This window comes from Camelus ferus, chromosome 16, assembly GCF_009834535.1.
Source record: "Camelus ferus isolate YT-003-E chromosome 16, BCGSAC_Cfer_1.0, whole genome shotgun sequence".
In the NCBI taxonomy this organism is placed as follows: domain Eukaryota; kingdom Metazoa; phylum Chordata; class Mammalia; order Artiodactyla; family Camelidae; genus Camelus; species Camelus ferus.
The window spans coordinates 33,438,972-33,466,790 of record NC_045711.1 but is presented as its reverse complement, the minus strand read 5'-3'; the positions used below and the strand labels follow the sequence as shown (position 1 = coordinate 33,466,790).

At 34.4% G+C, this 27,819-nt stretch overlaps 1 protein-coding gene across 9 annotated transcripts in view; it reads left to right on the top strand.

Moving 5' to 3' along the window:
* The window catches only part of TANC2 (tetratricopeptide repeat, ankyrin repeat and coiled-coil containing 2), a 304,320-nt gene that overhangs the window by 146,548 nt on the left and 129,953 nt on the right, over positions 1-27,819 (top strand). For all 9 annotated transcript variants that reach the window (XM_032457147.1, XM_032457146.1, XM_032457143.1 and 6 more), the window contains one exon: positions 24,189-24,337. In XM_032457147.1, the coding sequence (XP_032313038.1) occupies positions 24,189-24,337 (149 nt within the window). The remainder of the gene's footprint in view (positions 1-24,188; positions 24,338-27,819) is intronic.

Below are 27,819 nucleotides of genomic sequence, written 5' to 3'. Positions count from 1 at the left end.
AACAGGTTCATCCTACACTCTAACTTTTCTGCCTGCAGAATGTTATTAGCTGTGTGATTTTAGGCAAGTCTCTTAACCTTTCTAAGCTTCAGTTTCCTCATTAGCAAAAATGGGAATGGTAATCTTAAATCAGATTAATAAGTACGGAGTACTTGATGGAATGCTTGGTTTATAGTAAATGCTTATAAATGTTAGTTAATTTTGTAATTATTATAGTGATGTTCCTGAGGTATAGCGCAAGATCTTAGAGTGTTTTCTAAATAATCAGGAAAAAAAAGATGTAAAGGTTTATGGTCATTTTTAGTTAAATGTGTCTTAATTGTGTTTCAATTATGATTTTGTCCCATACTAGTTTTGCGATCTTGAATATGCCATGTAATGTTTCCGTGCCTCAGTTTCCTATCACAGCAACATTATATATAACATGTTATTTCTATAAGTTAACAAGTATGTGTTTGTATAGATACATGAATATACATTCATAGGGAACAATGTCTAGAATACACCAAACTAACATTAGTTGCCTAAAGAGGGAGAGAATTGGGATTGTTGGGATGTCCAAGGAGAGAGTAGATTAGTTCATGTTAGCAGTGGTTGTTATCTGGCTGGTGGGATTACAGGTGGTTTTAATTTTCTTTCTTGGCCAGCATTTGTAAGTGAATGAGAGCTCAAGTTCTGAAGTTAGATCTGGGTTTAATTCCTGAGTCTTGTCGCCTACTAGGTGTGTGACTGCATGTAATGTTCATAGCCTTAAATTCCTTATCTATAAAATTGTGATAGAAATTTTTTTTACAATGAGTCTATCTCAGAGAGCCGTTAAGAGTAAGTAAAATAATGTTTAGAGCAAATGCTTAGCTCGGGCAAAATAAACAAGAAGGAATATTAGCTACCCTTCCTGGTATTATTGTTCGTCATCACCATTAACATCTTCGTTTTCTAAAATTTGTACAATGAATTGGTATTGAAACTATTGACAGCAATAAACTGAATGACAGCAATATTCCTATACCTTAGTTTTAAAGTTTTTATGTTGCACATTATAGTAGTACTTTAATTTCAAGTGTAGAAATGAACCTTGACACAGATGGCAGGCCAGGTCGACAGTTTTATAGGGCTTTTGACTACATGTGCGAGGTTAAGGGCCAAAGTCCAGACCAGTGTTCTGAAAATAGACAGGCTTTTATCCACACCAGATACTTTCAGAGGAATTTGAGATTAATCTTTTTATAATAGATCCTCTTAAATCTCTTTAAAAATGCCTCTGTCCTTCAAAGGACAATGTTATTTAAGGTGACAACAAAATTAGAATGTATTTGAAACTCAAGAATGGAAGAGCATTTTATGATAGTTATTTGAAAATGAATATTCATATTAGATATTTTTTGAATTTGTAAAGGATTTTTCATTTGGATTTCTTATCAACATTGTACATTCTCTAGCCCAAGTACAAACCACTGTAGATAGGTAAAATGTTAAATAAAAAGGACTCCTTTGAATTCTCCTTTCCCAACTCCTGTATAATCACAGTCATTCCACTTTAAAGAAAAAGATGATTTGTTTTCTCATTTTTTTCCTGAAAACATTGTCAAATGTTATCTTCATCCTAAATAGTTAGGCATGCTTCATTTGTTTTGCTGTGATTTTTATACTTTATAAATAAAGCCCTCTATCTGATTTTTGATTGGTATATGAGTACCAGGAGCCTTTTTCTTGTAATTCACATCTTCCATTGTGTATTCCTTATGTCTACCATGTTGTAAACACAATAAGAATACAGCAGGATTTTTAACCTGAGTTAAATTGGTGAGCTTTAGGGAGGGGTCTAAACTCCTTAAAATTATAAAAAGACACTATTCTGCATGCATGTATGTTCTTCCTTCTGTAACAGGTTCTCAAAGGAATCTGTGACACATACTTTCCCCAACCAAAAAAAAAAGGAAAAAAGAAATGCTTTTATAAAGGTTGAAATGAAACAAAGGTTGCTAATGGTGCAACTGTTAGAACAACAACAAGAAAAACCTACAAGTTGGCGATTGGGCAGACTTATAAACCAAATGAAGGGAATACTTGAACTGCAGTGCTGCCCTGATCAGGATATGAAAGTCAGTATAGGAAGTAGAGAGAGAAACAGGAATAATTTTAGTATATTTTAAGTATGAGAGATATTGCCTGATTGCTGATTATGAACATAAACATGCCAAAGAGCTAAAATGTGAGTATGAATAGCTTTTTATCCCCACATTCCCTTGTCCACTAGTAAGTTCTCAACATGTTAGAAAGTAATTTCGATGAACAGATGCTTTGTTGAATAAAACTTTTCACTTTGAACATTTTCAGTTGTTTTCCTGATTTATATTTAATCACTGTTTAAGAGATTAACCGTCTTTTAACTGACTTTTAGATTAACTTTCTCAAGGTATTTTGCATCACAAATTGTAAACTTGGCCTGTGAATATGGAGCTTAGATCCATAATTTAGTTAGGTATCCAAATGGGCAGGGTTTTTTTTTTTATTAACTCTGAAAACCAGTTTAACTTTTGGTTTTGAGTCAGTAAAATGCACTAGTTTAGGCTACAGATCCTGGAGCCAGACTGCCTGTGTGTTCAGATACTGACTCTACCACTTACTGCTTGTGTGACCTTGGGCAAATTACTTAACCATAAGAATGTTTAATTTCCTTATCTGTAAAATGAGGATTATATTACCTACATGTTAGGAATGCTGTGAAGATGTAATAAATTAAAATGTGTAAAATAATAACAATTATGTTGTCCATACTTAGTGCTAGGTAAATTTTAGCTACAATTATTTTAGTGTTTCAGAACTGTCTTTTGTCTAAGAATGCTGTTGGTAAAGAAGGTTATCATATCTTTTTTATGAGTGCTTTGCAAAGAGGATAAATTATGTCTGTAACCTGTAGTCATTGGCCTGTTTTTATAAGCAGTCTGTATATAGATACTAAGTTTTGTGGGTTTTTTTTTTTTTTAATGGAGTCAGCCTTTCATAGTGGTAAATAGCTCAGGTCCTGGGATCAGATAAATTTGAGTTCAGTTCTGACTGTGCCACTTACTAGCTGTATAACTTTTATTACTTAATCTTTCTAATTTTCTGGTTCCTCATCTGTAAAATAAACATAGTAATATTGCCTGCTCCATAGGGTGTTTGTCATGATTAAATAAGATAATACACATAATGTGCTTAGCACAATGTCTGGAACATCAGTTATTATGACTGATAACATCACTCACGTGTATGTATTAATATAAGTCTATTTCTGAAAAAATGGAGTTTTGTGTTTTTCTTTCTCTGAGCAGTACATGAATTCCTGCAACCCAATGTTCATGAAAAATTCAGTGAGAACAAGGAAAAGACAGAAAGGTATTCTTGACTTGTGTTTTGTTACCCACTAGAGGTTTGTGAATTCTGTATCTGATGTCTCCACTGCCATCCTTTATCTCTAAGTCATTTAAAATCCTCTTTGTCTTTTTGTTTTTCCTTATCTAGAAGTTACTGATTATAACATTTAAATTTAAAAGATGTGGGGAGTACTGGTTAAATTCTATTTATTGATTACCCTTGTGAGTAGGTCTTTGTATTAGTTATCCATTGCTATACAATAAATTACCATAAAGCTTAGTAGCTTAAAACAACAACATTTATGATCTCTCAGTTTCTCTGGGTCGAGAATCTGGATGCTGCTTAGCTGGTTTTGTCATTCAGGGTCTCTCACAGGCTGCAGTCAAAATGACAGCCTGGGCTGTAGTCATCTCAGGGCTTAACTAGAGAAGGATCCTCTTTCAAGTTTATACACATGGTTGTTGGAAAGATTCAGTTCTTATGGGCTGTTGAACTGAAGGCCTCAGTTCCTCACTGGCTTTTACCAGAGGCCACCTTCTGTCCCTTGCCATGGCTTCTCCACAGGGCACTGCACCCCACAGCAGCCTGCTTCATGAGAGTGAGCAAGCAGGAGGCAGAGAGAGTGCAAGCAAAGTGAAAGTGACAGTCTTTTATAACTTGGTCTCAGAAGCGACATCCTGTCACTTTTTGTTGTATTCTGTTCGTGAGAAGCAAGTCACCAGTCCAGCTCTCCCTCACTCAAGGGAGTAAATTGAAATTTTAAAGAAAGTTGTTTAAATGAAGCAATGAATTTTCCTTACTTTTTCTACATATTTGATATGTGCTGTTATTCTGTGTCTGGGAAGCATGAATCCTACTCATCCTTGTCTTCCAATGGAAAAGTTCTGCAGTATTCCTGGTATCCCACCCTTTTTGTATTCAGAATTTACCTGCTGCCTTCTAACTGTCTGTAGATCTTTCCCCTTAATCTATACAGATTATTTACAGATAAACATTTTTAGATTAATCCATACTATTAAGCAATTTATAATCAATAGTATTGTATCTTCAATGCTATTATTCCTTTAAACTTGCTGTAATGGGTTTTGACTTTAAAAATATTTACTGAAAATAAGTGATATGAAGTAATTCATGCCACTTTCATGAGGTTAGGCTTGGAAAAATCTGTCTCATGTGTCATTTTAAGATTCTGATGCTGCAGCTAACATTTTCTGATTTATCTCTCAGTGCTGACTTGTTTTTCTAGATTAACATAGAAAGGAAAGATAAAAAGAAAAGATAATTTACCACCTTTTTGTACTGATCCTACCTTTCCTACCATTATTCAAAAACTTTTTTCAAAGTATAACATTATTCCCCTTACCAGTATGTAGCCAGTCTTAAAACATGTTCACACACACACACACAAAAAAGCATGAACCATATACATTATAGAAAGTTACTGTATCCAGTTACTGTCTTAGACCATATTTACTGTATTAGAACAGATATCTTTGCTTAGAACTGGATTTCTTAAACTGTGATCTAGGGAGCTGAGATGTTAGTTTATACTAAATGAACTGTGCTAAACTAGAGGATCTCTGAGCTTGTTCAGCATTTTCATCCTGCATCCCTAGTGCTCAGACCAGTACCTGCTATATAGTATCCAACAAATATTAAATGAACAAATGCTTTCAACTACAAAATAATAACAGCTATTAAAATTAGACCATTTTTCAAATAAGAAAAATACCAGAGTAAAAGGTAGAGGTAAATACTAGAGAGAGATAGCAGTAAATATTAAGGATAGTAAAATTAATCAGGAATATGTGAACACTCAAATTCTCTTAATTGCTGGCCCTAGAGAGTCAATTCTAGGCCATACTCCTACTTCTTCCCTAACACTTCAGCTTTAAATCTCACAACCATCAGGCTGTACTACCCTTCTTTGTTGCGGTTTCTCTAGTCTCTGAGGTCCTACCAGTCGTTCTTTGAAGATTTTAGCGACTGGTTCACCAGGATTCCTGTTATCCTATCCTTTTTGTATTCAGAACTCCCTTCTGCCCTTATAGCTGTAGGCCTTTCCCCTTGCATAATCTGTACTATTACAGTCCAGTGAAAGACTGCTTCCTAAAATGGTGTTTTCTCTTTAAGCCTGGGTGATTACATCACATTATTTTAATGTGTAGGTTCTAGAATAAATTCCAGATTTGGAAGCCAACAGAGAATAAATTTGCCATTTGGACAAAGGTGACTTTTGAGGATAACACTTTTCTTACTGTGACCAGCGTGTAAATACCTGGCTTTCCACATTAGAATAAATTGCGCTTTGGATAAGGAAATCCAGGCCAATAGGGGAATAATATGGAAATATAGACGTATTATAGTATTACAGAAGTAGCACATCTTTACCACATTTTGTATCTCAAACATAGGTCTTTTCAAGCAGACGTTAGAAATCTCAGTTTAAAACCCTAAGGAACATTCAGTGATAAACATCAGTCTTTGAGGTTTCAGTGAAGCATTTAAAGTTCTTGAGCTTGTCAAGTATTGCTTTTCATTTCAGCCAAATAGTCATCATTATACATTGATGTGCACGTAGCACTTGTTGTACATTGGGGGCAATTATGTAAGCAAGGAAACACTAGTGTAAGTGTTGCCAAGCAGTGAGTACTTTCTATCTCTATATGTCCTGTCCCTACAGTAATTCCCACTTCCAGTGGGACAGGGCCAGAATAGTGGGATGTTGTGATGAAAGATTATAAGCATTTAAAAGCCTGTTCTCTTAGCTAAGTGCCAAACTAATGAATTTTTTAAAATGCAAAGAGTCCGTAATCTTATAAAAATTTTATTCCTAAATAGCAAAAGGGAGATCACTGTGTATGTTTGTGTGTGTGTTGGGAGGATTTTTTTTCTTCATTTATTTGTGTATGTCTAGGTTATTAGTAAGCAGAGTATAGGATTATTAGTAGATAAATTTACTTTTTAGGCTTTTAATTTTTCCTTTTTCAGCTTTATTGAGATGTAACTGACATATAACATTGTGTAAGTTCATTGTGTATAACATAATTTTATATATGTGTGTGTGTGTGTGTGTGTATATATATATATATATATATATATATATATATATATATATATATATATATGGATCACTGATAAAATTTATAGACAGTCACTCCAGAAAATTACACCTGCATACAAAATTTTGCATATTGTCTGGGTTTTCAAAAAAATTCGTAAGACATTTAAGTTTGTTTGTCCTGTGTAATATTATTACCTGGGAGCTGGTCTGAACAAACCAAAATTAGTAAGAATCAAAGATTACGGGGGAGAGTATAGCTCAGTGGTAGAGCGCGTGCCTAACATGCACAAGGTCCTGGATTCAATAAATTAATAAACAAACCTAATTACCTTCCTCTACCCCCCAAAAAAAGAATCAAAGATTAGTGTTCTAAGGAAGTTGCATTATTGCTAACTCCCATTCCATACCTTGAAGCTAGGTATCTAAATACTGCCCTTTGCAACTGGAGAGACTCCCTAAAAGTTGATTCTTTATCTTAGACTCTAGGTGAGTTAATTTAAAGAGTCAGTAATTTAGGAAGGAAGGAAGGGAAAGGAAGATAAGTAGGAGAAATTCAGACACTTTCACTTTCAAGAGATGGGGTGCTGTGATTAAAGATTCCTTAGATTTCTGTGCACCTGCTGCAGTTCAGGCACTTCTCCCCCCTCAGTTGAGATTGACAGTTACCTGTGTCATTGGTAGCCTAACATGGATCTCGTTTTCCCATCTACCTCCAGATCCTTCTTCCCTACATTTCTGCCCTCTGGATCCTCCATACTGATAGGTGGTTCTTACTAAGAACTATGAAAACCATCTCACACCACCATCTTAACCTCCAATTTATATTTACTTTTAAAATAGTAGACAAATTTTTCTAGAGAAGGTATCAAAAAAACGGTTTGGCAAGCACATTAAAAAGAAACAGAATTAGAGTGCCTTCAGGCTGGCTGTATATTCTGCAGTTCACAATTCACTTTATCATTTCCTACTGCCATTACCCCTAGCCTTGCCAGATATATTAAAATTGCTTATATTCTGAGGGTATTTGAGTTTGCAGCCTCTGCTATGGGTTGCGGGGAGTCGTTCCTTTTTTTTTTTTTTTTAATGTAGGTGGCAAAGAATTGGAAGATGGAAAAATGAAAATTTCCCTTATTGTCTCCCTTTTAAAACATACAGTTTCAGGAGATTCACAGACTTCCGAAAGAGCATGTATCAGAGGATCACATATCAAGAGTTCCTGATTTAGATCCTTTATTAGTTTATATATGCTACTGTTTAGAATATCATTTGTTATCAGCTGCTGTGGTTTAGCTATACCAGGAGGAAGCACCATTCCTGACTGAGCAATTGAAATGTGATGTTACTTTAAAAAGAAAAGAACTGAGGGAGAATTTCCTCAAATAATCTCTAGTGGTGTTAGGGAAATACTATGTTCTCCAACACGGAGGTGATGACATGACTTTTCTTCTTATAACTTTCACTGCTCCTCCTTCCTCCAGCTCTACCTCTCGTCTCCCCATAGACTCTAGCTCTTTTCTCCCACATTTTTACAATATTAAGAATAATCTTAAAAGATTACCTCTAGTACTCTAACCCTGTGACCTTTATCATTATTTCTCTTGCCTTACTCTGCTGATTCTCTTGCCTTTTCCTACCCCTAATTATTTTTGTGTGCTGGATTTAATATTTGAAAATATTTGTAGAAATAATCTGAAGGTAGGATGATGGGTTTTTTTTTTCCCCCCGAGAGGGTTTTCATTTGCTTCTGCCACCTGGGACCAGTTCAGTCCAAGTTCAGGGTTTTGAAGTTTTCTAGGCCAATGAGGTGACACAAATCAGGACCACAAGGCCTAGTTTACTTCTGGTTCATCTTTACCCATCAGATGTAGCTCTTAAGTGTCTCAGCCCAAAGTGGGGTGTTTTACCAGAGTTCCTGCTCCTGCCAGATCCTAGACTCCAATTTTGTTTCCCTGACCTTATGAGACAACCAAAAGCACAGCTTAGCTGCTCAATCATTTCTTCCCTGTTAACAAATGCCCCCAGTGCTAATGTGGACCTCTGTGCTGTTCAAGATCTCCATTTCCAATTACTGTCTTCTCCCTGTTCTTATATTGAAGACTTGTCACCATCTTGTTGGGTCCTTAACATTTTTTTCAAGGGTTTTAAATTTTATTTTGTCCAGTTTCTATTGGTGTCCTCAGCTGGAGGGTCTCCAATTACTGAAAGGTCCCTACCAGCATTATTTCCTTTGAGGAAAATGTTCCTAGGATTTGTATTTTTAGATTACATATGCATCTGAAAGTATATAAAAGAGCATATTTGCTCCCCATGAAGCTGCATGGGAATAGACTGTACTCTAAAACAGTCTTAGAACACTACATCTTTGGACAAACCAATCCCCTTAAATTCTGGGAGCTATCTGCTAAGAAACTGAAATGATATTAGCCAGTTGATTACTTTAAATATAAAGAAATTCCCTTTTCAAACAGGCTTTTAGAGTTGGTTCATAGTCCATCTCTTTGAACAGTTTGTCTCCTATTTGAACTTGGAAACCAAATCTCAAAGAAATTATTATTTTGCATCAAAATTTTGACAAGTTTTGCCCATCGTGGTTATGATATTACCCATGATATTGAATTGTTGAAAAGCTTGCCTTTCTGCTCTGATGTCCACCTGGTGTTATTTGACCTGTTACCATTAGATTGGGGAGAAAAATGTGTGCTTCATCCAGTCACAAATCCCAGATGTATTTCATAGATCATTGAGGTAAGTTCAGCATTATTGTATTTTCTGCTTTTATCTTCCTTTCTACAATGGCAGTAATAGTTAAATTATAATTGTGTGTGGATGAAGGTGATGTTTATCTTGCTGCCAGAAAAAAAATTAGATAAGGAATAGGAGTCATGATGCAAAATGATTAGTGAGTTTCTCTTAATGTTTGAAGAGGATCAGGGAACTCAATCTTACTACAGTCTGGCTTTCTATTGCTTGGCTCTGTTGCAAGCCAGTTTTAAAAGGAATGTTCTTATCTGCTGGTTAATGTTTTATTAAAACATTGAGTATCAAAAGCCACATAATACATTTGTTGTACTTACCACAAAATGCCTAGTGCATATATTAAAAATGCAATCTTCTATTAATCCATGTAAATCATCTTTGGTAATATAGAACAGAAAGCTACCCCCAAAGTCTAAAGATATTATTTGTTTCATCTAAACAATTTTTCTATTTATAAGTCTTAAAGTGAAAGAACTCTATTTAGAATTCATTTTTACACAAGTAAAACTTCCATTATGGTCAATGGCGTAAAATATGGATGCTGTTTTCCAGTACCTTGCCAGCGCAAAGATGCTTATTTTCTTAGTTAAAGTTTATTTTTATGATGAATTCTCTAGTACAACAAATACCTTATCTGGTCCCTAACCAAGTAACATTTTAAAATAGTGACACAGATGATATGCTGTTTGCCTTAGAAGAAAAGAATTAAACTATAGGTGAATCATCACAGCATTTTTCTAATGAAAGTTTCTGAATAACAGTTATCCCTAAATCATTTCTTTTCAAATATCCAAATTAAAAATAAACATTAAAATGACTAAAAACACCCATCTGGGCAATTCATACATTTTCTTCGTTATCCTTACCACTGTATCCACAGTGCCTAGTGGAGCAACTGACTAATACATAGTAGTTCATAGTGTTCATTCAGTGTGTGTTGAATGAATGAAATGAACCTAAAGAGTCAGAAGAAGGCAAAATGAAAATTTTAGTATGTTAAAAATATGTGTACAGTATGTAGTTTTTTCTCTACTTAAGAATATGTCTTTTTTACTTTCTAATTTACTGCAGAGGGGCTTGTAAGCTTCAACAACTGGAACCATGATTTCTTAATCTGTATTTATAATGTAATTTCATTATGGTGTGGAGAAAAGTAGAATGGTATTTGTTTCAGTAGCTTTTTATTTGTAGTATCTCATTTGTTTGAAATTCCTGCTAAACTTCTCCTTCCATGGAAGGAAGGCTACATGCACGGCCAGTGTGACTAGCATATGGGAAGGGGCATAAAGCTTCACTGAGTCAGAATTCTGCCATGGCAGCTAAGTGAGATCAATCAGCTATGAGAGAACTGCAATAAATATAATCAGAGAATGTAATCAAGTGAGGATAAAGCAAAGGATGACGATTTCAGGAATATATTGTCTGCTCGCTAAATGTGACATATTTGTCTTCAAAGATCAGGAAAAAGAATTACATGAACAAACTTATCTTAACACACTATCTTTTAAGAAACTGAATGTATACACTAGCCAGACCATATATAAAAGTAGAATTTTGACCCCGAATCCGCAGCATATAGCCTAGGGAGCCAACCTACTATCTACAAGTCAGACTTATAGGAAGTAAGACTTCTGTCTCTAGCAACCAATCCAGGAAGCCAACAATAACCCCTATAACAATCAAAACAAAATGACCAGGGCATGATTATTAACTGACAGCCTCCCTAGTATTTGCCCTCACTTCCAACTTAGGACCAGTTGGAGAAAGCTAAATATGCACACCTAACCAATCATGTAGGGTGCCCCATTTCAGCTTTTCTGTGCCAAGTGCCTCTGATCAAGGCACACCTGAAGCCTCTTCTTTTTTTTTCCCCCACTGTAAAGCTTTTCTGCTCCTCTGCCTGCCTTTGAGTCTCTGCCAAGTGCAAATAATGATGGCTTATTCCCTTGCTATAGCAAGCTCTGAATAAATAGCCTTTGCTTGTTCTTATTACCTTTCTTCACATAACATCATTACAGTATTCTGACATAGAACATATATGACTTCCATGCTTGGATATTAACAAAAACACAAAAGAAATGTTTTTTTGATAAGACTAAGACTTATACACATAAAAAGTAAAGGGGTGGAATTCGATTTTCTTTTGTATTTATGTTCTTTTTTAATTTTTTGAATTTTTTTTACATTTTTTATTGAGTTATAGTCATTTTACAATGTTGTGTCAATTCCTTTTTTTTTTTTTTTTTTTTTAAGATTTCTTACACTTCATGAGAGCAATAGCATAGCACCTGTGGTAGTTAAATGATACAATCCGTATTTCCCCTGGAACAAAATAGCCGCTATAATCCTGCTCTGCAAGTTATTTCTTTTCCTGGCCTGGGTGGTTTATGCCTTTGTCTTAGCATCCTTCTTGTGCCATTCTCTCTCATCTACACTTCATGACTTGCATGGCAGCTGCCATACTGTCACTCCCAACCACAAAGGCAGATCTTGAGAAGACTTCGGAATCTGTTAATGCCTTGGTGATGTGTCACTTTCCACATTGATTAATTTTGATACAGTCATCTCACAGCACTGAAGCTATGCTGGGTGAGGTAAAGCCCTTTTCTAGTATACCAGCATTACAGCTCTTGTCAGACTTCTAAATTAGAATTAACTTACCCTTTTGGTTTTTTACAGAGCCCTAGTTTTACAGCTCTTTTATTAACCTTTCTTACAACCCTATGCTGCCTCTCCTCCACCTGTCTTTATCCCCACCTGGAAGAACTCAGAACCAGATTCCAAGAGTTAAGTTCAGAAACATTGAAAGTGACATCTCAGTCTTCCACCCCAAATTGTTTTCCCTGTGAACAAATAAAAGTTTCTGTATATATTTAGGAACATGCCTGAGGAATTGGGGAGATAGTCTTTGACTGTCTCCCTTTCCTGTTTAAGAGTCCTAATGCCAGAGCTAGTTAATTCCTGAGTGTCTCATCATTGTTTCTCCCAAATGTGTTGTAAAGCAAGCTCGTGATAACCTGCCTCAGTGTATTAGTATTCTACATGGATGTGGAGATTCCCTTCCCAACTCTTAACTACCTTTATTTTACAAAAATATGTTTATATATCAGCAGAGCAATACACAAACAGAAACTTGTAACACGCATTTCCAATAACATTTATATAAGTGTGTTTATGTAAGTTTAAATGAGAATGACAAGGTCATTATATAAAAATCAGCAGTAGTTCTATATTCTACCAAAGAACAATTAGAAAATTAAATCTAAAAGCAATTTTATTTACAATTACATCCCAAATCATGAAATATTTAGGGATAAATTTAACAAAACATGTACACTAAAAATTATAAATAAAACAATGTTGAGACAAAGATCCAAATAAATGAAGACTATATCATATTTATGGACTAGAAGATTGAGTACTGTTAAAATAGCAGTTTTCTCCCAAATTGATTTAACATAATCCCCCCCAAAATGTAGAAATTTACAAGATTTACTGATTCTAAACTTAGAAACTTCTATGACTTTAAAATTTGTGTAGTAATGCAAATAACTTGGAGTGGCCACAGCAATTTTTCAAGAGAATAACAAAGTTAAAGGATTTCCATTATTCTTCAATAAAAGTGTCAGGGAAATTCAATGGGGAAATGAACATCAACCCTCTTCTCATACCAGCACAATGTCAAAGTGTATTGTAGACCTAAATGCTCTTCTAAGAGCAAATCTTTGCATCCTTATGGTAGACAAAGACTTCTTGGATAGGACATAAGTAGTATGAGCTATAAAAGAAAAAATTTAAAAGTTGGACCTTATCTAAATTTTAAAACTTTTGCTCTTCAAAAGACACTATTGAGAAAAGGGAAAGGCAAGCCATAGGAGAAAATATTAGCATACATACATCTGACAGATTTATATCCAAAAGAAAGAACTCTTACAAATAATAAGAAGCGAACCTAATTTTTTAACATACGAAAAATAATTCACAAAAGAAGATATAAGAATGGCCAGTAAATACGTGAAAGGGTGTTCAATGTCATTAGTCATCAGAGAAATGCAAAGTAAAACCACGAGATACCATTGTGCACCTGTTAGAATGGCTGAAATCAAAATGACTCACAGTACCCACTGTTAGTGAGGATATGGAGCAACTAGAACTCTTATACACTACTTGAGAGTGTAAACTGAACAATCTCTTTGGAAACTGGCAATTTCTTACAAAGTTAAATTTTTAAACTTTGTAACCCAGCCATAACACACTTTTGTATTTGTCCAAGAGAAATTAAAATATATATCCACAAAAAGATTTTTGTAAGAATGTTCATTGCATCTTCATATATATTAGTCCCAAACTGGCAATAGTCTAGTGTACATCAGCAGGAAAAAAAAAATGTGGTGTATCCATGCAAAGGAATACTACTCAGCTGTAAAAAGGCACAAACTATTGAAACAGGGATGGATTTCAAAAACATTATGCTGAATGACAGGATCCAAACAAGCAAACAAAAAGAATATAAGCTGTTTAATTCCATTTATATAAAATTATAGAAAATATAAACTAAGATAACAAAGCAGTGGATTCTGTTTCTAAAAACAGAAAAAGTGATGTGGTTAGGGTTAGAGAAAGAGGGTTTGACTTCAAAGGGACACAAGGAAACTTCTGGGGATGATAGAAATGTTCTGTATCTCAGTTTTGGTGGTAGTTTCCCAGATGTATATATTTCTCAGAATTCACTGAATTGTATACTTTATAAGAATATAATTTGTATGTAAAAGTGTATCATTTAGAAAGAAAAAATCAGTAGATGAGTAAGAAATAGAATAAAATCTGGAATACGATGGAAACTAGAAGTGAGTAGGAATGAAGGTGAGTAAGAGAATGGTTATATTGAACAGAAACACACATGATAGGAAAAACCACCAGGATTTCATTTTGATCTGCTAATTAAGTTACGGTTACATTTAAGTCAAATTAAATGTATAAAAATTAAATGCTCACAATAATGCTCTGTAAAAAATCACCCCTAAAATTTGTAACAACTCAAAAATAAGCAATTTTTTCCTTACTCATGGATTTGCAAGTGTTGACTGAGATGGCTCTGTCTCAGGCTGCAAATTGGCTGAGTAGCTCTGGGATTCAAGTTGGACTCAGGCCTGTGGGTGTTCATTCTGGGGCCCAGGCTGGAGGGGCATCAGCTGGGCAGAAGGTCTTTCTCTTAGTGGATCATCAGAGCACAAGAACCCAAGCCCAGCTGCTCAGGCACATTTCAAGCCTCTGCTCTTAACATTCCAAGGTCCAAATGAAGTCACATGGCCAAGCCAAAAAAATCTTTCATTGTGGAAAAGTTTTAGACATACTCATCCCACAGTTTCAATAATCATTTCATGTATTTCCTCCCCTTCTTCTTCAAGTATGCCCAAGGGAGTTAAGAAATGTAGAGGAATGCTTTAGTCAGACTCTGAGTGGAGACAGGCTGGTGGTGGTGGTCTGATTCTTGATCACCGTACCTCAACTGAGGGAGGATGTGAAAGAGCTCCATGCCAACTTGAGCACTTACTGTGACACATAGCAGCCACTGCTTTTATCAGTCACTCATTTCCAGTATTCATCAGAAGAGGAAAAGTTTAGGTTACCATTTAAGAACTGAGAAATGAAAATATAACCAGGTTTGCTTTGGCAGTCGGGCCAAGCTAATCATAGGTTTTGTAACTCTGTTAGAGACAAAGCATGGGTTTCTTTCTTTGATTAAATGTGGTACAAATTTCTGAGTCTTGAAATAGATGAGAACAAGCAGTTTATAATTAACAGATCATAAAGGAAAATGTAAACAGCCTGATGAGAAAATGCTAAGAGAATGCTGAGCATTAAGAGAGTCTATGGAACTGGACTATGTGTAGCCTGCCATGTTACAAATACAGATTAGGAATTTGGATACATTAGCTATTAGACATTCATTTCTTGCCATGGTTGTAATCATTGTTTAATCCCTCTGCAGTTTGGCTACTTTAAGTAGAAGGCACTTTTTGCGAATGTTGTAAAGTGTAAACCATCTCTGAAAAGAGAATTGTAGTCATCAAGACCTTAAAGACCAAAATATTCTGAAATATTCACCACTTGCTTTCTTATAGCACTTGCCTGCATTACATTTCTCAGAGTTTAAATTACTATGATTCAATCAATATTTATTTATTTTCTGTTTTCCCCAGGAGACTATTAGCTCCTTAAGGATAGGGACTGTCCATGCCCATTGCTCACCTAATACCTCACACAGTGCTGGACACACGGAAAGTACTTAGTAAATATTTGCTGAATTAGTTATTAATGCTTTCCTATATTGTCTCGCAGGTTGTTCTGCTGGATACCATTAATAAGTAAAATAACCATTTAAACAATCTGTACTCAATAATCACATATTTCCTGGCAAAATAATAGGTCCAACAGCCAGGCAGCCTGGACTTCAAAATTGACTCTGTCACTTGCCTAATTCTGTAACCATGGGCAAGCAAGACCTTAATCTGTGTGCCTTATTTTTACTATCTGTAGGATAAGGAATGTTGTGAAGATTAACTGATTTAATACATTTAAGCACTTAGAAAATTACTGACAGTAATATCTCAGTAAGTTACTGTGTTATACTATTAGTATTACTATCAATATTATTCCAGAAATAAACTGAAATTTTTTTTTAGTTGAAGTCTAGTCAGTTTACAATGTTGTGTCAATTTCTGGTGTACAGCATAATAGTTCAGTCATGCATATGCATGTGTATACTCCTTTTCATATGCTTTTTTCATTATAGGTTACTGTTGAAGATACTGAATATAGTTCCCTGTGCTATACAGCCTAAACTTGATGTTTATTTTATATCTAGTAGTTAGTAACAAATCTTGAATTCCAGTTTATCCCTCTCCCCCTGGTAACCATAAGTATGGTTTCTATGTCTGTGAGTCTGTTTCTGTTTAAAACACTCTTTTAAAACAGTACTCAATATGGTATATTATTCAGTTTTGGTCTTAGAGTTTCATATTTGTGTTGAACTGGTAAGTCATACAGAATTTGAATCTGAAAATTGCTCCCTATGTCCTTTTCCCCTAATTCTGTTAAGAACATCAAACAAGTATTTTGAATATGGCCTCCTGCAAAAACCTTCTTTCCTCCTTTTTCTCCTCCATCTTTCCAGGACGAGTTTTGTTTGTTTCTCTCTGCTCTCTAGCACTTCCTTTAATTTAAAAAATATTTCTTGTATGTACTTTGTGTATATTTTGACTTCTCTGTATCCTTTATGTCATTGCCCCACTTTAAGTTGTTAACTGGTATAAGAGGGAAAATGGTCAGATAATTTATTTATTTTACACTAAAATTTTCAATATATGTATAACATTATTCTGTTTTTCATAGCTATAAACCTTATTCTTGGAGAAAAGAAAAACAGTTTTGTGAATATTGTTTCACTTTCAAAGCCAGTACCCTATGTCCTTAATATATTTTCTATAATTTAGAAAAGTTAAAATGCAGAAAGTTATACAGATAGTAGTTATGCAGCTCTATGAAATTTTATGAAGTGAACACATTTATAACCACTACCTAGATCACGATATGGAACAGTGCTAGCACTTCAGAAGCTTTCCTCATGCTTCCTCTGCAGGATTATCTACACCCTGTAAACGTGACCACTATTCTGCCTGCCATTATCAATTATTTCTCATATCAGTTTTCAAACTTTATATAAATGAAATCATTTACTATGTACTCCTTTTTGAGTCTCTCTTCTTTTGTTTAATAGTATGTTTGTGAGATTTGCTTTTATTGCTGTCATATTTCATTGTATGTCTACTGTTGATGGGCATTTTCAGTTTTGGCTGTTATGAACAAATCTATGAATGTTTTTTATGTCTATTTTGATATACCTATATATACTTTTCCTTTCAGTATATACCTAGTAGTGGACTTGCTGGATCATAAGGTTTTAGAATATTCTACCTAAATTTTTTTCCAAATTTGATGCTACCAATTTACAGTCACACCAGTACAACAGGCTTTAAAGGTTCTTTTACCCCATATTATGAAGTGTTTTTTTGTTTGTTTTGTGTGCTGTTCTGCACTGCGCATACATACATACATGAGTGTTGGCTCATTGTGGTTTTGATTTTCTTTCCCCAATAATGTTGAACATTTTTAATAAAATAGGAATTTTGTAAATTCCTGTATAGATTTTTTTGTTCATCTTTTAATTGTATTATCTTTATTTTCTTATTGATTTATATGAGTTTTTTGTATACTCTAGGTATGAGTCCTTTGGATATATGAGTTAAAGATACTTTTTCCCATTCTATGATTTGCCTTACTGTTCTAATGGAGTCTTTGTTGAATAGAAGTTTTCTTATTTATAAACTTCACTTTACCAATCTTTTCTTTTATAGTTAGAACATTTTGTGTCCTGTTTAAGAAATCTTTGCCTAGTCCTAGCAAATGAGATATTCTGTTAGGCTATCTTCTGGAAAATTTTTTTTTTACCTTTCATATTTGAGTCTATAATCCACATGGAATTTATTTTTCTCTGTGGGATGAGGTATAGGGACAGGTTTCATTTTTATACGATACTTACTGACCCATTACCATTTATTAAGAATACCATTGTGTTACTAAAATATTACAGTGGCATCTCTGTCCTAAATAAGGTGATTATAAATATATAATGTTTCTGGATTCTTTATTCGGTTCCACTAGTCTTTATCTGTGCTTCTTTCAGTCATACTCGCTCTTAATTAACTTAGCATTATATTAAATCTTGATGTTAAGTAATAGCGGTCATTCTTACTCACATTTTCTTTACTATTCTTGGACCTTTCCATTTCGATGTAAATTTTGGAATCATTTAGTTTTTATGGTGCTGTATTGCTCATTTAGTGTTTTGGGAGCAAAGCCTAATGCGTAAACACATTACTCCCAAATAGCCAAGATGAAAGAAGAGCTGTAAATTTAAATAGTTTTAATCAACATAATGTCTGAATGTTGTATGATTCACTTTGTATATAATAGTCTCCAAGTGATTGTTTTCCAGCAACCTACCAGCCATCTTGTTTTGTTTGTCATAGTCCAAATTCATCATTATTAAAGCAGTTGCAGTAGAATTCCACTCAAGGAAAGTACTCTTTGTTTAGGGACAGTCTTAATTGGGCGTGTTTGGTTTTGAAGATGATATCTTCTTAACATCACCTGGATAGTCATGGATGAGACAAAAAGATAGGTAAAATATTTAGTATGAGGATTTAAGAGGAATTTTGAGAGTTGTGAGCAAATACCCTGGGGAGAGGGGAGGCAGGGAATGATGCCCAGCAACATGGTGAGAGACTGGAATCGAGGATAACAGTAGAGCTTAGGGGTTAAGAGATTTCCTGGCTCAGCCACTTACTAGCCATATGAATTTGGTAAGTTACTCATCCCTCTGTACTTCACTTTCCTTATTCATAAAACAAGGATAAGACTGCTTACCTCATGGAGCAGTTGTGATAATTAAACGAGTTAGTATATGTAAAATACTTAGAAACAGTACCTGAAATTTTAATACCCATATGTGCTACCTGTTATTATAATTCATTAAAGATAATCTGTGAAAAATCTGAAATGTATCATATTTTTAGTTTTGTTTATTCTGTGCCTTGATACAACCCCCCACCCTTGACACACAATGGAACCTTAATAAGGTCCTATGCATTCATTACCATAAGACTAAGGTTCTTTGAAGACGGAAAACATTATAGCAGAATCTAGTAATGCAGAAAACAGACCCTACAGTCAGGAAGGAAACAGCCCAAAGACTAAGAATTCATTGTAAGTCAAAAATTGAAGTAATTTTAAGAATCCTCAGAAACAACAGGTTAGACACCTATTTTCCTGCTGACTGTGTGTTAAGAGTTCATCCAGTTTGACAGATTTTAAAAGATAAAGTGATTCTGGCTGTTTCAGGGTTTCTCAACCTTAATGCTATTTAATGACTTTTGGGGCTAGGTAATCCTTTGTTGTAGGGAGCTGTCTTGTGTATTGTAGGATGTTTAGCAGACTTCCCTGGCCTCTACCTACCATAAGCCAGTAGCAACACCCTTCTCCTGGTGTGACAATCAGAATTATCTTCAGTCATTGCCACATGTTCCCTGGGGGGGCAAACTTGTCACCAGTTGAGAACTGCTAAGTTATTTAAAAGAAACTTCTCTGCATAGGTTTTTTTCCCCAAAAACTTCAAACGTTCACAGAAATACAGAATAGAATAATGTACTACTATATACTCATTTCTCAGCTTCAATAATTTTTTTGACAACTTTGTTTTATCTTATATCTTTGCTATTTTTTCCTGTAGTATTTCAGCAAAACTTGGTTATTATATCATTCTTCCCATAGATACTTCAGTGTATATAAAGTGTATGAACTAATGGACTTCTTAAAAATAATAAATATTAGTATCTTTTTAAGAAACTAGTATTTAGAAAAAAACACTTAAGAGAATAGAGTGATACAATAAGAATAATAGTGACATGAGTGTAAGAGCCCAGAAGAAAAAGGAACAGTTTGGTTTGTTTTCTCTTAGCTTTTTTCTCGACTAATATTTCAACTTTTGTGAATAATGCATGAAATTATAATATAATTATAGCCTCTTGCCTGCCATTTTCTTTTTTAATTGAAGTGTAGTCAGTTATAGTGTGTCAGTTTCTGGTATACAGCATAATGTCCCAGTCATGCATATATATACATATATTCATTTTCATATCTTTTTTCATTAAAGGTTATTACAGGATACTGAATATAGTTCCCTGTGCTATACAGAAGAAATTTGTTTTTTCTCTATTTTTATATATAGTGGTTAACATTTTCCTGCCTGCCATTTGTTTGTAATGTAGTGATGTATTGTGAAATCTGAAGAAGTCCAAGACACTCAAAATTTTATTAAATAGATATCTTCAGAATAACATTTAGCATTTTAACCAGAAACTGTTTACTTCAGATTTCATATACTATAAATACTCTTTTGTTATTGTAATAGATTTTGATAGATTTTTATAATATTAAATAGATGACTCAATAGTTTAGAAGTAGTATCCAAATAGCCAAAAAGGAAATTCCACACACTGTAGTAACGAAATGAAAAATTTTTCATAGCAAGGGCTTAAAGGTGGAAATCTGCTTGAGTGGAGGATAGGGGACTTATTTGTTTCTTTTTATTGAAATATAGTTGATTTACAACATTGTGTTAGTTTCAGGTGTACAGCACCTGATTCATTATTCATTATTTTTCCATATTGTATCCCATTATAGGTTATTACAAGGTAATGGGTGTAATTCCCTGTGCTATACAGTATATCCTTGCTACTTATCTATTTTATATATGGTAGTTTGTATCTGCTAATCCTATACCCCTAGTTTGTCTCTTCCCCCTTCCATCTCCCTTTTGGTAACTATAAGTTTGCTTTTTATCTCTGTGAGTCTGTTTCTGTTTTATGTATGCATTCATTTGTATTATTTTTTAGGTTTACGGGACTTGTTTTGAAGATACATTTACATGTATAACACAGCTTTTTCCTGAGATTTTATGTTAGAATACCTTAGGTGGGCAGAGGTAGAGAGATAAGGAACTGATGGATATTATAGAGGTAATAAAGCCCCTCAGATGTCTTTCTGTTCTCTGACAGAGAAATCCATTTCTGTTGCCTCTTGGAGAGGGAGTAGGATAGGGAAAATAGAGCCTGTTCTTCTACTCTGACATAAATTCAATGAGAGATCTATATAGATTTTTCACAGATGGAACACTTGAGTTCAGTAATACTGTACAAAAAATACACCTATATCCCCTTCCTCTGACCCCCAGTTTGGGGCTTTAGTAGAGAAGTTAAGATAAATGTTGAAAAATTGCAATGCAAATCTCACTTTCTTGACATTTGGAGTAGTTTAATGTGCAGCACTGAATATCCAAAAAAATTATGCTGTTATATTTTTAGCGTCAAGCCATATGACACTGTAGTTAATGCTTGCTATGCTGAAAGGACATTTCTGACTCAAAAAAAAAAAAAAAAGATTTTTGTAATGTCCTGTAGGATCTGTGCTGTTGTAGATTGTCGTAAGGTTAAACTAAATGTATCTGAACATGAAACAAAATCTAAAAAAAATGTTGACAGTGGACAGTGGATCAAGTTAATATCAGCAGATACTCAGTTTAGATAAATTTGTTCTGCATCACATTTAGAAAAGATCATCTTGATTGAGTTCCCTAGCTCTTTTTTATGTCTATAAATTCTCTATTTGGAAATAAATTTATCTTGATGGTGAGTCCAAGGAAAAACTTTAGCAGCCCTCAGTGTTCAGCATCCCTCAGTGAAAAGATTTGAAAAAAAAAAAAATTCCTATAGTTGGTGACCACTGAAAAATAGCCTAAATAGAAAGAGAACCATAGAGTCTAATTGTATGGAAAAGTGTAGCAGTCTGGAAGCTGAGGATTAAGATGAATGCCAGGGAAAAGAATTTTAGGGATCTAAATTTTCAGGGCAAAAAATGAACCTGAGTGGGATTTCTTTTTGGAGTGATGAAAATATTCTGGAATTAGTAGTGATGGTTCCATAAATTAATGAATATACTAAAGCCACTGAACTGTACCCTTAAGTGGTTAGAGTTTATGGTATATGAATTATATATCAGTTTTTAAAAAATGACCATGACTATGGGGGAAATGATAGCTCAGGGCTATCTGGCATAGGGTAGGAACCCAGCCAGCGTGAGTAACGCACCTGTGTGCAGGGTGGCAGCGAACAGCAGTGAATGTGTTACATGTAGGGGGAGTAGGTTAAGTAAGGATAACGAGAACCAGATTTTTCACTATTGGAGAAGAGAGTTACAACTTTGGAAAGGAAGAAATCTAGAATTAACCCTATGGTATTGAATTGGAATTAGAGCATCTCTGTGAATTTTTGGAGCATAAAGTTTGTATATGGATTTATAAATAAAAATGGATATAGTGATACATGTGTGTCTATATACATGTATTTATATATGTGTATGAATATATTACCTAACTCTGTCCACAGAGTGGACCTGGGGGATAGTGACACCTTCATCACAATGAGCATACCTGATATTCTCAATACCTTTCTCCACTAAAGAGAACCAGGGTTTCTTGGGGAAGGGGCTGATTCCACGAGATGGGCAGGGAATGTACAAGAAAAGCCTGGAATATCTTGTGCCAGACAGCAAAGAAGTGCTCAGAAAATGACAGGGATATGTCAGTAAGTTACAGGAGCCAACTTGAAAGGGTTTGCCTGGCCAAGTCTGGGATAATTTGAGCAACAAAATAAATAATAATAGTAACATTATAATGCATTGAATAAGATAGGAATCTTTGAGTTTAGATAGAAAGATAGATGAAAAGAAACTAAACTGTAGAAGAGTGATGGATTTAGAAAAATCACGAATATGGTAGTAATTAACCAAGAACTCAAACAGGAAAGATTAATGGATGTTAAAAATAGTAGGCAAAAGTTTCTTGAGGAGGGATTTAGACTGATACTGGTACACCAATGTTCATGCAATCATTATGCATAATATCTAACAAGTGGGAACAACTCAAGTGTCAAACATCAGATGAATAGGTAAACTAAATATGGTATATACATACAATAGAATATTATTCAGTTATAAAAAGGAGTGAAATTCTGATACATGTTATAATATGGGTGAGCCTAGAAAATGTGTGATGTAAGATAAGCTAGACATAAAAGGACAAATATTATATGATTCCACTTGTGTAAGATACCAAAACTAGGCATATTCATAGAGACAGAAAATAGAATACAGGTTACTAGGGGCTAGTAAGAGCAGGGAATGGATACAGGTTACTAGGGGATGATTAAAAAATTCTGGAAATGGAGATAGTTGCACAACATTGTGAATGCGCTTAATGCCACTGAATTGTACACTTAAAAATGGTTAAAATGGAAAATTTTATTACATATATTTTTGTCACAGAAGTTTTTTTAATTTGTTTGTCAAGGAATGGGCTATTTATGTAGTCTCAAAGTATCCCACCTCAAAATACTTACAATCACAAAGATAAAGATTGTAATTGTAGAGTGCAAAAGTCTGGCAAACACTACCATAACCAAGTGAAGAAAGTTAACACAGTATTACTTTGGTGATAGTCCTGCCAAAAATGCATAATGTGAATCAAATCGTGAAGTAACATGAGATAAATTCAAATTGAGGGTCATTGTGCAGAACAACTGGCCTGTAATCTTCAAAAGTGTCAAGGTCATCAAAGTTAAAAAAAAAACTGAGGAACTGTCCCAGATTAAGAGAGTAAAATAGAACTGAGAACTAAATGTACTACGTGATCCTGAATTGGATTCTTTTGCTAGAAATGATGTTACCTGATAAATGTCAAAACTTAAATGGGGTCTTTGGGTGAGATAATAATAATGTAAAAATGTTAGTTTCCTAATTTCTGTGCTGATACTGTGGTTATGTAAAAGAATGTCCTCGTTTATAGGAAACGCATACTATCTGGGAAGAACGGGGCTGTCATGTCTGTATTTTCAAAAAATGTTCTTTGTACTATTTTTAAACTTTTTTGTAAGTTTGAACTGATTTCAAAATTTAAAAAAGAATATTTACACGAACTGTAAGTAAAAGAAAGATGGAAGAACCTGAATGAAGGTGGTGATTGTAGCCAGGAACTAGGTCCCAAGACTAGGACGTGTATTGGAGGGCTAACTGCCAAAGAAATGGGAAACTTCTCTTCATTAAGTTATAAAAACATTCTAACCCAAGGGTTTCAAGTAGTATATTGAGGATAGTCTGAGTAGACTATCAGTTATAATATGTAAAAATGGGAAATTCAGCTTCTAGAAAGGGACCTAGTAATTTTGGATTCAGAATGTGAAAACAAGGGAAATGATCAAACTGAATGTAAGAATAGTTGCAGAACTGACCATTTTATTTTGGAAGATTCATATGTTTCAATGTCATCCTGTTATAGGTGATGCTGAGCAAGAACTTGGTCCCCCTCCATCGGTAGATGAGGCAGCAAACACACTCATGACTCGTCTGGGTTTCCTCCTTGGAGAGAAAGTCACAGAAGTTCAGCCAGGTGATCAATACAACATGGACGTACAGGATGAAAATCAGGTAAACTGCTTCCTCTCAACTTTGTGAAACGTGGAATGAATCATCCTGTTAGATCCAGGAGAGGAAAAATGTTGCAGGGTGTGGGTATTCTGAGAAGAATAATCCCCAATGTTGAATGCCTTTAGAGCCTAGAGATACAGCTTAACTTTCCATAATCACTGTATTTCTTTGGTTTATGAAACATGTTTTAGTTTCATTCTTAAGTTATAAAAAGCTACTTTAAGATTTGGACTTATTTATTCAATGAATGAGGAAATAAGTAAATAGGCCAACAAACAAAATTAACATATAAGAGCACTGTACCCCAGAATTGCAGAATACACGTTGTTTTCAGGTACACATGGATGATTTACCACATTGACATTATGCTGAGTCATAAAGCAGGTCTCAGCAAATTTTAAAAGATTGCAGTTACTGTGACCATAGTAGAATTAATCAATTATAAAATAACTCAGAAAATGATAGCTGAAAGGTAACTTAGAAAATCAAAATCCCCCAAGTGTTAGGATATTAAGATACTCCTAAGTAGCCTTTAAGTCAAAGAAGAAATCACAAGAAAACAGAAAATACTTTAAACTGAAATAATAAAAACAAAATATGACCAACTTGTAATATACAGTTAAAGATATGCTAAAAAAAAAAAACTTTGATTTTAGGAAAGTGGAAAATCTGAAAAGTTAATTATCTAAATATTCATCTCAGAACTTTAGAAATATCAGCAAAATGAAAAAAATTATTATTTCATAGACTTTCTTCTTTTGGCTACTTCCATTCTTTTCAGTTAAAACGTGGCAAAAGAAGCATTAGACTGAGATCCATTTGTGTGGTCTTAATCTTTAAAATGAATGTCCTGTAGTGAATCATTTTACTCAGTAGATGACAAATTCAAATGCATATCCTTAATATTGAAGATTCTATGTCATGTGTTGGTTTTGTCTTAAAGTGAAAAAAGTGTACAAGGATTATTTGAATATATTTATAAATGAAGTCTCTCCTCGGACTCCTTACTCCTAACGTCATTGGTTTGCTGGCTGCACATTTTAATCACCTGGAAGGTTTTTGTAAAATTCAGATACCCAGAGATTCTAATCATATTGAAACTCCTCCATTCTTGTATGTTTACATCTTAACGCCTGCATTGTCTCTGGCCCTGCCTTTCCCCTTAATTCTAGCTGCCTACAGTACCTTTTCTACCTGAATGTTCAACATACACCTCAAATTAAACACATCAGAAAATGTGCTAAATCTGATCCCTTTTCATTACTTCCACTGCTACCCCTAAGTCCAGCTCACTGTCATCTCTCGCCTGGGCTCCTGCACTAGCTCCTAGAATGTAAGGCTAGAAGGCCTGGAACTTTTCCCTGTCCTATTTACCACTGTATCCTCTGCACCTAGAAAAACATCTGCTATTAGTAAGTGTCCAGTAAATATTTACTGTATGAATAAATGGCCTCCTAATAGGTCCCTGCTTCCACTCTGACCCCCATATAGTTTGCTCACATCATAGCCAGAGTGATCCTTGAAAAATGTGAATCTGATTCTTTTACTTTTCTGCTCTCCGTCTTCCCCTGTATTCCCATCACATTTAACATTAAATCTAAAATCTTCACCATGGCCAGAAAGGCGCTACCTGATCTCACCCCTTGCTGCCTCTCCTACATTGTTTCCCACCCCCTCCCTTTCACCTGCAGCTCCCTAGCAACACTGGCCTTCTTGACACAGAAAATGTTCCTTTATACTGGAATGTTCTTCCCACGTAAGTCATTTCCTGACTTCATCCAGTGCTCAGTTCTGTTACCGCCTCAGAGAGGCCTTCCTTAGTTACTTTCTCACCTTAATTTTTTTTTTTTTACCAGTTTACACTGTAACCATGTCAGTATGCTATGCTCTGTGAATAAAAAATGAGAATGACATATGTAGAGGGCTTTTTAAAAATTGGTAGTAATAAAATATCTATTTTACTTTTTATTTCTTGATATTCATGTCAGGTAAAAACATGACTGTTCTAATAATGACCAAGTAATGTGTCATTATAGTCTGAGAATTTTTCAAGGACTGTGTTGTTTCTAAAAAGCCACATTTCTTCAGGTGCTAAAATTTATACTTGTTTGCTTTTGAGATGCTTCATGTCACAGCATGTTACAGTGATATCTGAATAAAGTCACAAGTCTATAGAGTATGCCTTACTTGTACATTTACTGAATAAATTAATCCTAAAATAAGTAAAGTAGTAGTATCATTGATTTAATATAATTAAAATGATATAATGTAATAGAAAAGTCACTGAACTAGGAGGTAGGTAGAAAATTTGTGTTCTGGTTCCAACTCTACCACCTACCATTCTGTATATTTGGACATGTCACTTAACCTCTCTGTACTTTAGATTTTTCATAGGTAATAATAACTGATATTTAATAAATGTTTACTCTGTATAATCATTGTACTGATTCCTCTATTTGCACTGTTTTATTCAAGCTTCCTTATTGCTCAGTATGGTAGGGTACATTTATATTTCAATTTTTAGATGAAAAATGGAAGCACACTGCTAAAAAGTGATGGAATGATATTTAAATCCAGGCAGTGTGCTTTTAGAACTTATGTTCTTAATAGCCACACTATACTGTTCCACTGTAATATGAAATAATAACACCTGATAGGATTGTTGTGAGAATCAAGTTAAATCATGAATATGAAAGCACTCTGTAAGCTGTAAAATTCCATATATATAAAAGATATAAAATAATATGCAATATAACTAGTATGTAAATATATGCAGGAACTCTACGATTTGGGGGAAGTTACTTCATAGCTTTCATACTTAGGGTAGTTTCATTTTCACATTTCTTGAATGGGGGAAATTATATTCATTTTGCCTCATACTTGATTGATAAGGAGAAAGTGAAATAATATTTTTTTTTTTTAGTTTAACTATAAAACATGAAACAAGTGTAAAATGGTAATAATGAAGCTACACAGTAACCTTGGAATATAATACACCAGGAAACTATCTTGGAACCATGGAAAAAAGTGGCTAAACTAACCACTGGAATTTCTAGTCTTAGGAAGATTATTAATAACTAGAACGTCTTGTTCACTTAGTGACTGTCTTCTGAGCTAAACAGCATACTAACAAAAATAGGCTGCTTTGCTTAGAAAGACCCTAAGTAATGTGGAAGGAAGTAATGTAAAAAGAGGACCCTAGTAAGGGTATCCTCAGAATATACTAGTAATGACAGGATCCAACATCAGCAAGTCAGCATATATCATTTCTTTCTGCAAAGGACAAAGTAATTTTTGTTTGTTTTCTTTTTTGTTGAGAGAAGGAGTTAATTAGATTTATTTATTTATTTTTAGAGGAGGTTGTCGGGATTGAACACAGGACCTCATGCGTTGCTAAGCATGCACTCCATCACTTGAGCTATACCCTCCCCCAAGGACAAAGTATTGAATGTAATATTCAATTGGCTGCAATATTTTCTTCT